The sequence below is a fragment of the Lepisma saccharinum genome, chromosome 8, assembly GCF_977018435.1.
Source record: "Lepisma saccharinum chromosome 8, izLepSacc3.1, whole genome shotgun sequence".
In the NCBI taxonomy this organism is placed as follows: domain Eukaryota; kingdom Metazoa; phylum Arthropoda; class Insecta; order Zygentoma; family Lepismatidae; genus Lepisma; species Lepisma saccharinum.
Window position 1 is genome coordinate 84,137,426 of NC_139236.1, and position 15,554 is coordinate 84,152,979.

General features: G+C 38.8%; 1 protein-coding gene across 1 annotated transcript; it reads left to right on the forward strand.

Annotated features, from left to right (window-relative positions):
• Positions 1–3,028: 3,028 nt before the first annotated feature.
• On the forward strand, positions 3,029–14,888 carry LOC145991874 (uncharacterized). The gene is made up of 3 exons (XM_083127911.1): positions 3,029–3,160; positions 8,521–8,616; positions 12,109–14,888. The coding sequence occupies exons 1-3, from the start codon at positions 3,070–3,072 to the stop codon at positions 14,886–14,888; spliced, it is 2,967 nt and encodes a 988-aa protein (XP_082984037.1). The 5' UTR covers positions 3,029–3,069.
• Positions 14,889–15,554: the final 666 nt, after the last annotated feature.

Here is a 15,554-nt window from a genome sequence, read left to right on the forward strand (position 1 = left end):
TGAGCATATTTGGGCTCCTATTATCTCTTGTCGTGAACGCACACATAGAAGTGCATCAAAATGTTTCTTTCCTGACAAATGCAGGATGACTGAGAATGCTGTTCTGCGCTACCGGTAGTAGTGACCGGTATATTGTGGAGTCCCGCATAGGATAGTAATTTACTCATTTAACGCATATCTCGTCTGTTTATGCATATCCCAAAATATATGTAATCAACTAACCAAACACTTCTGTAGTACTCCGCTAGATGTCAGTAGTAGGGACCAGTGTGTTTTGGAGTCCCGAAATAGGATGATAATTTACTAATGTAGCACATATTTAATCTGCTTTATGCATTAACTTTAAAATATGTATTTGCACAAAGAATTTGGAAGATTTATTTTGTATCAAATGTGTATTATATGTATATTTTTATATTATTTCCCTGGTGATGTGTTTTTTGTGCTAAAGATAAAATTATGCATTTTTCTGTGAAATAAGACAACAAATTACCATACATGGCAGCTAAATTCCGTCAGTCCTACCTGTATGGTCAATTTCCGAAGCAAATTTTTTTTTCCTAAAATAATTTTTCCCTGGTTATGATCGAGTAATCATGTTATTCTCTGTTCGATATAACAACATTGTAAACAAATACACGTGGTTTTCGAGTAACCCTATTGGCTATGGAATAGCCTATAGGAATATAGTGGGTCTAATAACACCATACCACTCAATGTAGTTGTTATATTGAAATTGTGAAACCTTTACTATGAGCTGTACAGTACGACGAATATATTGATGCGAGAACTAACACATAGGAAAGGAACTATATTTCCAAAAGTCAGGTGATTTTGTTTACATTAGCTTTTCTCTTCCAGTAGATGGACAATAGTTGTTATCGGTTGCCATGTGCCAGCTTATAAGTATAATGGAATTGTACCTTGTTTGTAAATTCAGGCAAGTTTAAAAGAGATGGTTTACGCATAGATTGTAATTATTTATCAGAAGAAGTTATACTACTACATAGAATGTTCAACGTAGAACACACATGATTATATACATACATAGGCCTATATAAATGTAGCAATGATCGTCCTAGAAAGAACTGTTAGCAATAAAGTGATGGTTGATCACAAACAAAAAATGTTTCTAATGATTATTTTACTGTAATACTACTTCTGAAACAAGCTAAAAACAATAGATTATAATGATCTGTAACGGTTTATGTCAAGAGAGATCGTTTTTTTTTATAAATGTCGCCTGTTTAAGCACTATACACCACGAGCATTTTCAATTTTCGTCGTGCTGCGGCTGATATAATCAGCACCACTCTCCCCTCGACTGCGCAACAGTGACGCCAGATATTTTGCTTTGATTAGATCTTTGAAAAACATCATGTACATGGAGGGAGGGAAATCGACAGAGAGTATGTTTCAAAGACGTCATTGAATTTTGTCGTCACCAAACACAACAAATACTTCTGTGTGACATAAAAATCTCCTGTAAAACCTTAAAAATACATATAAAGACATACAAAAATGTTTGATTTAAGCACATAAACCTAAAATAGGTTATAACAAGCAAAATGAGTTATTTTAGGCACTATCAAACTTCATCAGTTGTTGCGTTTTTAAAATTGAACGCCTGCAAAGTAAAAGAATGAAGTTAAAATCCGAAGTCTAGTTTTTAGCTGGAAAATGGACTAATTTGCATTTAGTACACGACTTACACTTGCGATAACAGCTCAGTAAAGCTCAACTACGTTGCTATACTGTTCTCACGACTTCCACTTTTTGCATCAATCGTAATATTCCACAAACGAAACCTCGTTATTAATTAATAACTAGACCCTTGAAATCAATTTACCTTAAAGCTGTTATAAGCATTTGACATGGTGTAATAGTGTGCATTAACATAGCGTAATTATAATAAATTTGCCTGATTTTTACTCACTCATTTTTCCTTTAAGTTTTTTAAGTTACTGTGCTCCCATCTATTTCCATTTGCGTAAGCTCGTTACTCTTGCTTGTAACAGAAGGAGTTACAGCGTTGCCAATTCAGTGCTTTTTTACACTAGATCTGGTGTTTTGACACCGAGCTGGTTCTAACTTTTTGAAATTGCGCCAAGACGAAATTCTGGTACGAAGAATCACATCGTTATATTTAATCTGTAATGAGCTATAATAGCTTCACTCCGGAATTTAAAACTCTACATTAATGCAATGTAATTAATTTGTAACTATGTATTTCACATACACTGGAAAGGATATCATTACTGTTTCACAATGACAACGATATCTACTTAACATTAGGCCGCGAGGTTGTTTCCAAATTTTCTTTAGTTCCTTTCGCGCCCTCTTGACTTCAGCGCCCGGGGCAATTGCACCCCTCCCCTCCTCCCTAACCGTATCTACGGTTTTAACACAATTCCACTTTATCACGGGAAGTTGTGAACGCTGTCGGAACAATGCACACGTTTCGAAATTGATGAACAAAAAAGACATTTTCTTTTGTCAGATGAAGATGATGATGATGCTTTATAAAGAAAAATAAACTATTTTATGTCATAATTAACTTTTTTTGTGATGTAGCGCTATTTCTGGTGATTTTTTCACTTTTACCTAGCGATTATCTGGTGATTTTTTCACTTTTGCCTAGCGATTTTCTGGTGATTTGTCAGCTGGAATCTAGCGTGTTTGTCTGCTGGCATTTGGCAACCCTGAAGACGTATTATGATGGAACTGGTAGACAGAATCAAACCAGCTCCAAAATATTGCAAAAAAATATTACCCAACCTGGCTCGGAACGTTCTGATAACAGTACATTCCGACAGAACCAAGCAAACAAGCTTAAGAGAACTGGATGACGAACTAATTTACTTCCCTCTTTTTCAACCGGCAAGAGAAATATATAGGGGAAAAAAAGAGTTAACAAGGAACGGTTGTTTTCCAAACTCCCATTGCCGTTTCATACCGTTAATTTGTCCCACGGAAGGATCGCAGCGACGAAAAACGAGTTTCCAGACATCTCCGGCTGTACCAGAAGGATGAGGACAATTTCGCTTCTCTGCATTTCGTAAGGATAGGATGAGCATGGCGCTTGCTGTCCTTCTTGCCTTATCCTGTTTGGTGACGTCATCGTGCATGGCGGGGCTCCTGGAGATAGTCGTTCCCCAAGGTGAGTTTTATTCTTTTTTTTAATCTTTTTTTGACTTTGATAAATTGAATCGTGTGATAGTGTAGCACACGGTAGGTCTTGCATTCAAGATGAACCGTGTGTTTCTTAGGTCGTATGTACACTAGTCTCAAAAAGTACTCCGGCAGTTTTTTTCTTTATACAGCATATTTGCAGAAGATACAATTCAAAATACAAGTGTATCAATATACGATGTAGAAAACACAACTTATTACTAACTTCGTTGACCCTGTACACTATGCAACATATGCTGACGTGGTTGGATTTACCTCATTTTATACATCGAAATAAGGGTATATAAAGGTGATATACATGGACGCCCAAAGAGGGGAGCCAGGGGGGCACTTGCTCCCCTAAGATAACTGGGAAAAGTATATATTATTAGAATATTGAAATTGTAGCGTGAAAGCATGGGCTAGGGGTGTAGTGAAAGCAAATTAGGTGGTCTTCATTTGGTAGCTGTGCATAATAGTACAAAAGACAAGGAACTGTTCATCAACAAAGCTATAGATGTTTATAGAAAGGAAACAAGTTTCTGTTGAAATGGTAAACTTAAGTCTGAACTTGACAACAACGCCACGGCGTTTTGAATTGAATTTCAATTTTATGATTTGTAAAATAATGATAATAAAAGGTAAACTGTGATATTTTATGACAGAATGGCAAGCTTCAAATCTTATGTCCCCCCGTGCTCGAAGTGGGAATTCCTAGTTGGCGGTAGGGCGGGAGGTGTTCTATTGGGAAAGATATGGAGATGCTTGTATCATCATTAAGAAAATGCAGTGGGTATGTAAATTATCCTAGTGGTGGATGTTTAAGGAGAATTTTCTAATGTGGACACGATAGGACATCCCCCTCCACACACACACTTTGAGCACTGCTGCCCTCCCCCCCCCCCCCCCCCCGCTGAGAAAAAATCCTACGGGCGCCCCTGGTGATATAATTCGGATAATGTTGGAATGAGTACAGAGTGGAATCCTTGATTCAAACAAGTGTTTTCTGGAATTGTTTTGAACCGAGATTAGCTTCAACATATTTCGGTACAGCCTTTGGTGACAGTTCAGGCTACCAGTTGTACGGTATTCGATGTTATAAGCGGATAAAATTTTCAGCAACACATCTACAACTCAAGCACAATAAAGCAGTCAATGTTGTTCATTTGGAATGTTGTTTAATGTGAAGTTACAAATCAATTTCATTTTCCCTACTTGAAGCTCCGCTGACGTCACAACGTTCACATTGCAGCCTCCCCGATAGCGCAGTGTTGCCTTGTAATCAAGGGGTCCTGGGTTCGAATTCCGGTGGAGGCACATAGTGGTTCGGATCTCACTTTAAACTGTAGGGTCCAGTCCCGATTAGCCTTACTGTGCATAAAGTGGACTTAAAACACCGAATCAATCAATCAACATTCACATTGCGGGGGGTCGATTTGGGAGGGACCGTACCACTCTCCGGAATCACCTTCAGGGTTTTTTTTTTTTTAAAGTTGTATGCAAAGAAAAATTGATTTTAAAAATAAATATTTATGTGTCTTTAAAACATATATATGCCTATATATCGTTAGCTCTTTTTATATACTTGAGCTACTTTAGGGGCCTCACCGATGGCGCAGTCGTCGCCTTGTAATCAAGCGGTCCGAGGTTCGATACACCGGTGGAGCACAGTGGTTCGGATCCCACTTTCAACTGTAGATCAAGTTCCAATTAGCCTATGTGTTCATAAAGTGAACTTAAAAAATTCATTCATTTCAAACTCAAACATCATTGTTTCTGATACGGCATTAATAGCTGGTACCGTTACTTTTTTCTCAACCACGGTGGAAATCTTTCAAATTTAATGATTTGTGACGCGCTGAAGCAGTCTATGACGTAACGTCCGGAAAGGAAAGTGCTCCTACGTCATTCTTGTGAACCTGGTTTCCTTAACTTTTAAATTCTTATGCGAGCTTCATTTACGTCATTAACAAAGCTTGCATCATATCACAGTCGAAGGTTTGGCCATATCTACGCAGGTGCAAACGCATCTCCTTGTTTCTACGCACCAGCACTTTGTGGCGTAGTTCCTACGTCATCGTATCCTCAGGAGACGGGAGGGAGTTGATGCGTATCGCATTCTACGCAAGCCCCTCGAGTATCAGTTGACCGAATCGACATGCACGTGCGTGTGTGTCTGGGGGGGGGGGGGGGCGATCCACCTCTTGCAACATTGCGCATCCTCCTTTGAAAGTTTCAACTCAAACTCTGTTGTGTCAGTTTCACCTATACATGCAGTAAGGATAATCACCTGAAATGACGTCATCCGCAAGGGCCAAACCTAATATTTCATATTGGAAACAATAACACGAGGTGGAAAGAAAACATAGATGACAGCACAGGATAACAGAACATTAATAACTTATTGGAGGATAAATATCGATTTAGTGGAAGTAAAGTTATAATATAAATATGTATAAAAGATGAAGCCAATGTATCAAACATAGATAATAGATGGAAAGGAAAATAGAAGTGCTTTTCATCATTCAACAAGTTCAAGCCTAAAGTCAAGTTTTAGGCACGCATAAAGAAGTTTTAGACGAAGCTCAATTGTGAAGTTCCAGAAGCACCCCAGCATTTCTTCAACATCGAGGTTACAAGTTTTTGAATTTACAGCGTCAACGAAGTTAGTAATAAGTTGTTTTATACAGCGTATATTGATACACCTGTAGATTGAATTGTAACTTTTGCGAATATGCTGTATAAAGAAACAAACTGCCGGAGTACTAATTGAGGTGAGTGTACAGTTACATAAGATAGTACACCCAACGGCGAAAGAAACAGTAGGCGAATTGTCCACCAGCATATTCATTCGGTGTGTATTACACAATGTGTTGACAATGAATTGAAATAATGACGTCAATAAGCAGAGAACAATTCCTGCTTCGAATCAACGTAGTTTCATTCCTTAAAACAACACAGGATGTTAGAATAAAAAAATAATGAAAATAGTGGTGGACAAATTGCCTACCATTATCTTTGCCGTTGACTGTACATACATTGCAAAATCAAGTAGCAATTTAAGCTAAGGGATTACTGGTATTTTACCATTATGTAAGTATTAAATAATGCATACCTACACTGAACTTATTGTTTAACAATAATGATTAAAGTATTTAAATATGAGGCTATTATTTTTATTATTTAAAACCGTAAATATGCAACATGATCAAGGTTTTTATTGCGACTGGTAAGTTAGGGGGGGGGATCCACCTCGTCAGGGTGAAAAGTTTATGGTCCCTGGTCACCACTACAGTATTTCCCATTTTTCAGACCAATAGCAGATATTCCCACATCAAAGGGGGCCGGAGCGTGGTGCTCGTCACATCATCTCCGCCATGACCACTGTTTTGATAAATAATGTGAAAGGTAAATGCTGTGTAAATTTCACCTGGTCCCATATTCCCCTTCAATTACCTCCTTTCTGCATAGATCTTTCCCTCTGTTCGTCTCGCTACTTCTTTGAGGGGTGGCCTAAGATGGCAGTTACGTGCGTAAGGGAGTGGGGTTGGTGGGGTCAACCCCCCCTTTGCCCCAGTATTTATAAAAAAAGAACGTCAAAGGTAGGAAGAAGATGACAAAACGAGGGCCAACTACCAGGAAAAGTCTACATAACTCCTCCCTTTCGAAAGTCCTGGGCACCTCACTGTAAGATGGCACCCACGTCAACCTCATTCCCACTTAGCATGTACACCATTGGCGCCAACTTAAGATCAATTTTGGGGGTGCAATGTAAATTTTGTGGGGGCAAAATCGGCATAAACAATACTTTATATATGTAAATATACAGGGTGAGCCAAAAGTCCCATTACCCCCTATTTTTTTCATATTGATGTATAATATTCATAGTCCAGTATAGTATAACAGGAGATATATTTGATCAGATGAGGCTATGGACAACTTAATCTAGAGTGTCTGTGTGTACGCCATTATTTTCATAACAGAGAATTATTCGCCTTAAAGTATGTGATAAAGTGGGCTGCAATGTCTGCCACATCCCTGCTTGGTCCATATTTCTTTGAAGGTGCTGTGAACCAAATTAACAATCTCACCATGTTACGTGACTGGTTTATTCCTGAACGGCAAAATCGAGATCTTCTCGGTCGAGTCTGGTTCCAGCAGGATGGTGCACCAGCACATTATGCTATTGCCGTATGAGAATATCTCAAGTAAGGGTTTGGAAACAAATGGATTGGAAGAGGTTCTGAACCTTTTGCCAGCACCTCTGAAGTGGCCACTCAGATGTCTGGATCTGCATGCCATCGTGTCATAATGCATTGAGGGGTTACATCAAACAGAAGGTTACTAGCAAACGTTATGAGACAACTGACGAACTTAAAGAAGCCACCCTCAATGCATTTGATTCAATCACTCCAGCAATGCTGAGGAGAATTTCTCATTGTACTTGGAGACGAATAATTCTCTGTTATGAAAATGATGGCATACACAGATATTAGATACACTCTGGAACAAGTTGCTGTCTATAACCTTATCTGATCAAATATATCTCCTGACCATGAATATTAGTCATCAATATGAGAAAAATAAACAGGGGTAATGGGACTTTAGGTCCACCCTGTACATAAAATGTGTCCTTTTGAGGGCGAAGAAAGTGCCTTGCCCTCCCAATGTCGGCGCCTATGATGTACACTCTGTTACTGCAGTCTTGCAGACTAACGAGGCTCTGGCGCATGGACCCACGGTCAGTATTATGTGTTGTCTGTGTTTGTGATGATCGTTTCATCAATTTCATTTTATCACCTTTCATCATCATCGTCGTGATTAGGCAGAAGTGGCAGGATAGCGAACCTACATGTAAATCAATTAGTTAGTCAGTCACCGTGGAAGAAAATGTGCCGAGTGTCCCCGTGTTACCACATGTATAACTTCCCTCCCTCGCTTCCTCGTCAAAAAAATCAACAATGTTAAATATTAAGTATCTGCTTTCGCTGCATACAGCTTTTACCTTCATGATGATAAACACTTGGCGCCGAATAAATGTGACGTTGAAGTGTTGGAAGAATGCCGCATATTTTGGCAACGCAAGGGCAGGATTGCATGGTAAACAGCTGATTGCATCACCCACGCCCCCCTTCTCTAATTTAGGGTTGGCAGCGTCAAAAGGTTTTAACTCTTATTGGTAGAGCAGCAGTATTTGTGTCTCTCTGCTGTTTTTGTACCTTCTCTCTGTCTCGCTTTCGTTCCTTCTTCTTCCATCCTCATTCTTTTTTTCTTTCCTTTTGTTTTCTACCTTTCATCGTCTTATTGATAAATAACTAGAGAATTACTACGTAACGTTTTCTCTTTCAGGACCAGGCGTTGTTTCCAATGGAATTCGAAATGCTAGAAAAATAGGCCTAGGTCTGAATAGGCATGGAAGCGGAAGTGAAGCTGACCCCAGCATAGGTGAGGGAGTTTCACATATAGATCCGGACAAACTTAAAGACACCCGGAACTTATTTCTTCTCACAATCTTGACGACGCGTCTAGCCACCACATTCTGTACCAATGTTGCCAACTCTTATAAGAATGCCCATGTGGACATATTGCCACACGTCTCATCAAGATTGTGACGAAGATAAGGTTCTAGTTTTGTTATTTGTCTCTATGCATATATACAAATGTAATAATCTCTGTGGTTGCAAAGTTTTGAATAGTGATTCTTTCATAATTAACTTCTTCAAGAACACGCATTCAAACCTTTGGCACATCATGGTTACATACATAGAAAAAGTAAATTGCCGTGTCAGGGACTCATTCAAAACCATACAGAAAGACTCACAACTTCCATCCTTTCCTAGAAAGCAACATTGCATCATGTATTGTCACTTAATTTTTTTTAGCCCTACTGATCCTGTCTACTAAAAATGAATATAAATTATATAGGGTGTCACGAACATTTGAGGGTTATACCAATTGCATTGACTCTCAAAGGGATTGGTACAACATAGAAGTGTCCGTGAATGTACATACCTTATATACATACTGCAGTTTAATAACGAATGGTTACAAACAGTAATAACACCTCATATCACAGAATTACTAATCATCTGACACTAATTCAGAGTATCTAAAGTTCTCAACGTGAGGTATGCCTTACTGTTACAATATGCACGATTTACATCGGTTTGGCATACTCAGAACACGATTGTTGAGATCTTACTGCTTACTAAGCAGAATAAGATATTCATGGAGTGAAGTGGTCACCATGCTCCCCCGATCTCAACCCAATGGAGAATGATTGGGATACATTGGGTAGAGTCTATCTCAGAGAAGACCATCCCAGGAGACATGAAAACTGTTGGAGGAGTGTAAACAAAAATCGAATTTATGAAGTTAGCAGAGAAATTTACCGTTTTTCCCGTCCAAAGCCCCTTCATGGAACTGATATTTGCGTTTAGACACATTCCGTGTTGTTTTATGTGTAAATGCATATATCAGTTCGATGAAAGAACCTTTGATCGGGAAAAGCGGTACAGTTCTTCTCCAACTACATAAATGCGATTCAACGACAACCACCACAGTATGGAGACAATCATTATTGCCCATTAAAAAAACCTCATCTGTTCCCTATACCTCCACAGAACAGGTTGACATAATGGAAGATATTATAGTAATATATCTCTGGTGCTTCACTTTTGAAAATATGTTTATATATAATTTGGGTTCCAGTTTCAAAGATCGGAGACACATTAAAATCTCATATTTTGTTTCGCATGGTTTGTACTTACCAATTGTGTATTGCGGAACATAGTTCAATGTGCCATTATGCTTTTTACACGAAAACAAACGCAATTTTTCACATTCTGAGTGCTTTTTTTTTCATTCCTTTCTTCGCTTCCGGAACACACAATATGGCGGCACATCTTGACTCATGTTGTGGGTATGCAGTGTTACGACCTTCTCTACCGAAAAATACCTACTATCGTGTTCGTCACCGGTGGAAATTATACATTTTGCACGGGTAGTTTACGGATAGCCCCACGAACCATACGTGGATAGCCCCACGAACCATTCACGGATAGCCCCATGAACCATTATGCACGGTAGCTGACCGATAGCCCCACGAACCATTTCCGATAAGGTTAGGTTAGGTTTGGTTACGTTAGGCAAGCATACTAAAGAAAGGGGGTTTGAAACACTGACAGGGGCTTACGTCATCAAACGTACGCAGCATCCGGTTGTCGTAGGGCAAGCAAATGAAAGCAATGGCAATTGTGCGTCGGTGAGATATTTCTCTTGAAAAATACATGATTTCCCGGTCAAATATATTCCACGATGAAAGAAAATACCTCGACGAACGTTGTAAACCTTGGAGAAACTCATTTCCGTAAGTAGTTTCTTCTGTAAAATTGAAGAAATGTGTCTCCGATGTATGAAACTGTTACCATAGTATACCTGAAAGAGTAAAATGAAGAAAAATCAGTTACAACGTCATTAAAGCCTTATCACTTATTTGTGTAACCAACCTAAATTTATGATTCAATTAATACTTATTATGCACTTGTTAAAATATGTTAACAAATCGTGAAAGTCACGAATGCATATTGGAAGTAATACATTTTGGTTATGCTTAAGGTCTGAGTTTATTAGCAACATGAAATAAGATATTTATAACGTATTTAACCAATAATGTTGCCTCATATTATTATTTCCTCCAGATATGTAGTTCGAGGAAAATTTAACTCAATATAAATTTGTTAAATATAAAACTCCAGGAGAAAATCCGAGAAGTGGTTGGAATAGTCGTAATTTTGTTTTCTCTTGTCTTATTTTGAAAGCGACATCTTTACACTGTAATTACATACTCTTGTAACACAATTTCAAAACTACTTTTGGCTCAGATATTAAGAATATGACGCACTGTTCTAATATTTTTCAATGAGAATAAACTCTTCTGAAATTTAAATACAAAAATGTTTCACATACTCTTTCCAGAAATCTGCCATATTGTAAATGATTACAGAAGCTTCACTCCGTTGTATACGTCTGTTACTTCCATGCTTTCTCTGCAACATACCTTGAACCTTTTTGATGATGTAGTACGAGCAGTACGGCAGTTGCTTTGTAATCAGTGATGTGCCGTAGACTATAAGTTTACGTCTACATGCGTTGTCTACACGTAATCTACGCGTAGATTACATTGAGTTGTAGTTTACATAGACTACTTAGACAATCTAAAGTGCATTAAAATTAATTTTCAAGGCTTTCATGAAATGAAAGTGAAATTTTCAACTATATTGGTTCCTAACGAAATGAAAAAAAATCCTATTTACAACAAAATTTCTCTTCTCTTCTATTATCAACTATGGAAGAAAATAAATAGTATGCAAAAAACAACAACAGATGGCAGTCGTGAGGCAAGAGTGGTCTTTTTTTCCATAAAACACTAGAATATTTCCTATATTAGGTTTCTTCCTAGGTGAGAAATTGTTCAAATTTGGAGGAAAGAGTATGAACATTTCTTCTCACACATCAGCAACTGATACGCAGTATAATTTTCTTCTAATTCCACGGCCCCCTTTGCTAAGTTTTCACCTTTCGCCATGTTGTTTACATAGATTACGTAATCTACGTGTATAACATAGTCTACGTGTAGAATGTAGACTATCGTTGTTTACGCGTAAACGCACATCACTGTTTGTAATCAAGAGATTCCGGATTCAATCTCGGTAGAGACACATGGTGGTTTGTATACCACTTTAAACTATAGGTCCAAATCCGATCTGAGCACAAAATGGACGTTAAAATGACTTTGATAAAACAGATACAACTCATTTAAACATTGCAATGGCTCAGTCCAAAAAAATGCGGAAATTAGTAACAAAATACTGATGTTATCCTGATATTAGTTATTGCTCATAATGCTTAGTAATAATTATTTTCATTTCTTTGCAGGGATGGTTTTCAATGGAGGTTTTCCCAGTTCTTTGTTGCCCTTCCCACTACCATTATTAAGACCTGTTCCTTGGTATGATCTGTATCCAGTGTCCTCCTTCAGCCCTTTCAATCTATTTCCTTATAGACTATTTCCCTTTAGCTTATCCGATGATAGTTCTACAGATCCACCCGATACCGTAGCACCAATTGATATAGATCCAACTTTGCCACCATTAGGAGGAGATGAGGGCAGTGACGAAATTATCGACCCTACTGTCGAGCCAGTTGTAACCACTACACCTTCGCCAAGCACGTCGTCATCATTGCAGGTTCCGGCGGCCATTTTGCTTCCAGCGCCAGTTCTGAGTGCCATTTCGTCAGTTCTTCAGAACTCGACAGTTACTACCGCACCGCCAGGCAACACAACAGCTGCCGGTGGATCGCTAGCTACGCGAAAAGGCACGAAGAAACCACTATTAGGTACAGTGGGTGGTGAATATGTATATCAAGAGTTGAACACTACTGAAGCATCTATTGTGAATGCTTCCAAACTGCAAACAACTTCACAGCCATCTGGAACTCCTATGATGTCTTTGTCTGATCCATCCTCTTCAGGTGAAGCTCCAGTAACCATTTTGGCACCACAAACTTTATCCAATGTTTCTCAGGCCTCAACGCTTACTAAAGCGCCTTCAAAAAGCACAGCAGTTTATCTTAATGATACAACCACAGAGAAGCCTCAAACAAATACAATAAGCATTGACAATATGGAAAAACCTGAGTCAAGCGTTACAGAGACATCTATTGGGCACTTTTCGAAACTGCAGACAACTGAGCCTTCTGAATCCCTTACAATGTCTTTATTTAGTTCGACTTCGTCATCTTCAGACCCGGTAGCCATTTTGTCTCCTTCCCAATTTTTCCCCATCATTTCATCATTAACTCAAGGCTCAACAGCTTCTGAAATGTTTCCAAATATTGGTGCCCAGTTGGTTACAAAACAGCCAATTCCAGTGAGTGGTGACCATACAGAGATACTTCAGTCGAGTACTGATACGTCAGATGTGAAGACTTCAAAGCAACAAACAACTGATGATCCATCTGAAACATCTACGATGTCTTTGTCCAGTTCATCTTTGTCATTAGTTCAATTTATGTCCAACATTTCATCGTCACTTCAAGATCCGATATCCAATCCAATGCCTCCACATGATACAGAAGCTTCTGATGAAACAGCAACTGGCCTCTTTTCCACTATACAGCCTCTTACAAGTATATCGGTTGACAGCGATTTGGAGAAACTTCCATTAACACATGTCGTAGATGCTTCAACAAAGAAATCAACCTTTGCGTCTTCTGAAATTTCCACATCCACTAGTTCGTCCGTGTCGACGTCAACTCCGGAAACAATCTTGTCTCCGTCACAAATTTTAGCCATGATTTTGACAGCTGTTCAGACTTCATCGGTTACTACAACCCCTTCTCGCAATACCACAACTATTGAGGATTCAGCAATCGAGAAAGTAGACACTGAACAACCTCAGTCAAGTTCCACACAAGCGTCTGTCGTAAACGCTACGAAACTATCAACTGTTAAACCATCTGAAACTTTTGTAGCGTCTTTCCCAGGCTTATTCCCGTCATCTCAAGTTTCAGACGGGAATTTATCCCCATCGCAAGTTGTGTCTATCATTTCGGCGGTAATCCATAACTCAACGGTTCCTGAGAAGATTGAACATAATGACATAACAGGTTACGAACCAGCCACTCAGTTAACGGAGAGGCCTCAAATAGACACAAATAACAGTGAATATATTGATAAGCTTCAGTTAATCTCTACAGAAACTGCCGGTGTAAACATTACAAAACAGGAAGCAAGTAATGGACATTCTGCAACTCCTGCCGTAAACGATGCGAATCATCAAACAACTGTTAAGCCATCTGAAACCTCTCTCGTAAACGGTATGAATCAGCAAACAACTGTTAAGCTACCTGAAATCTCATCCGTAAACGGTACGAATCAGCAAACAACTGTTAAGCCATTTGAAGCATCTGCCGTAAACGGTACAAATCAGCAAACAAACGTTAAGCCATCTGAAGTCTCTTCTGTAAACGGTACAAATCAGCAAACAACTGTTAAACCATCTGAAAACTCTCTCGTAAACGGTACAAATCAGCAAACAACCGTTAAGCCATCTGAAATTTCTGCCGTAAACGGTACAAATCAGCAAGCAACTGTTAAGCCATCTGAAACCTCTATCGTAAACGGTACGAACCAGCAAACAACTGTTAAGCCATTTGAAATATCTGCCGTAAACGGTACAAATCAACAAACAACCGTTAAGCCATCTGAAGTCTCTTTCGTAAACACTGTGAATCAGCAAACAACTGTTCTGCCATATAAAGATTCCATCGACAATAGTATGGAACCGGAAACAAGTAGTCAGTCATCCGAAACTTTCATGATATCTTTACCTAGTTTGTCATTATCTCAATTACAAGTTCTGTCAAATATTGCTTCGGTTCAGGTCTCTTCAGGCGTCGAGAACCATCCAGAAAACACAACTACTGGCAACGAAATTTCTACCCAAATTGACACAGAAGCACCTCTGACAGACATAACGAATAGTGTATATATTAATAAAATTGAATCGAGCACTACAGAGACATCTGTTGTCGATTATTCAAAGGTGAAAACAAGAAAACCGTCTCTTGCGACAGCAGTAGTTACAGCCGAAATAACAGTGCTTGACAGGGAAACTACAACGATGCCTGCTCCTACAACTTTAACCAAATAAAGGGTCCTTCGTGTACGTTCGAAGATTTGCCTTGAAATTATACAACGTGTTTAGCCGCAATGTCTTTGTTGATTACATTGGCTTTGATTATTGAAAGGCAAATACCGCCCCCCCACCTTTTGGCACTTTTGCCTCCGCACTATGCTAAACCTTTCCTACAAAGGCAAGTAAACTGCCCTTCCCTCCCAGTTTTAGCACCTTGCCCCCCCTCAATCGCCGCCACTGGATGCTTACAACATCTACATCTTCAAAAATTTTAACTTGTAATTTTCATTGTTATACCAATAAGACGAAATGTATATTATTGTTAATATTTATTTAAAAATAATAAATTATGTTTTCTCACTTAACGTTTTTAATTAGCAATTTACATATGTCACCAGTAAGAGTTTTTGATATAAGAATTTTGCAACGTGCCACCACTCGTAACTCCAGGATATGGAGTCACGAATTTGGTAACCCTCAGCTTCTTGTTCCGGCTAGACAGTCGGAAGCATCAGTTCTCAGCCTGAGATCGGGATTAAGACTATCCCCAATCTTCCAGGAAGGTAACCACAGAGCAGCACATCACGTCAAATAAAATTCAAATACTTTATAATAATAACGTCCAAAAACTTTAATCAAGGATCGCGCGCGTACATACTTATTCGCACAAATTAAAAATAT

Excerpts from the sequence above, each read along its gene's own strand:
- LOC145991874 (XM_083127911.1), top strand. The coding sequence starts at position 3,070 with ATGAGCATGGCGCTTGCTGTCCTTCTTGCCTTATCCTGTTTGGTGACG. Across the intron at positions 3,161-8,520 it reads GGAGATAGTCGTTCCCCAAG|GACCAGGCGTTGTTTCCAAT; the intron begins GTGAGTTTTATT and ends TTTCTCTTTCAG. Across the intron at positions 8,617-12,108 it reads TGAAGCTGACCCCAGCATAG|GGATGGTTTTCAATGGAGGT; the intron begins GTGAGGGAGTTT and ends ATTTCTTTGCAG.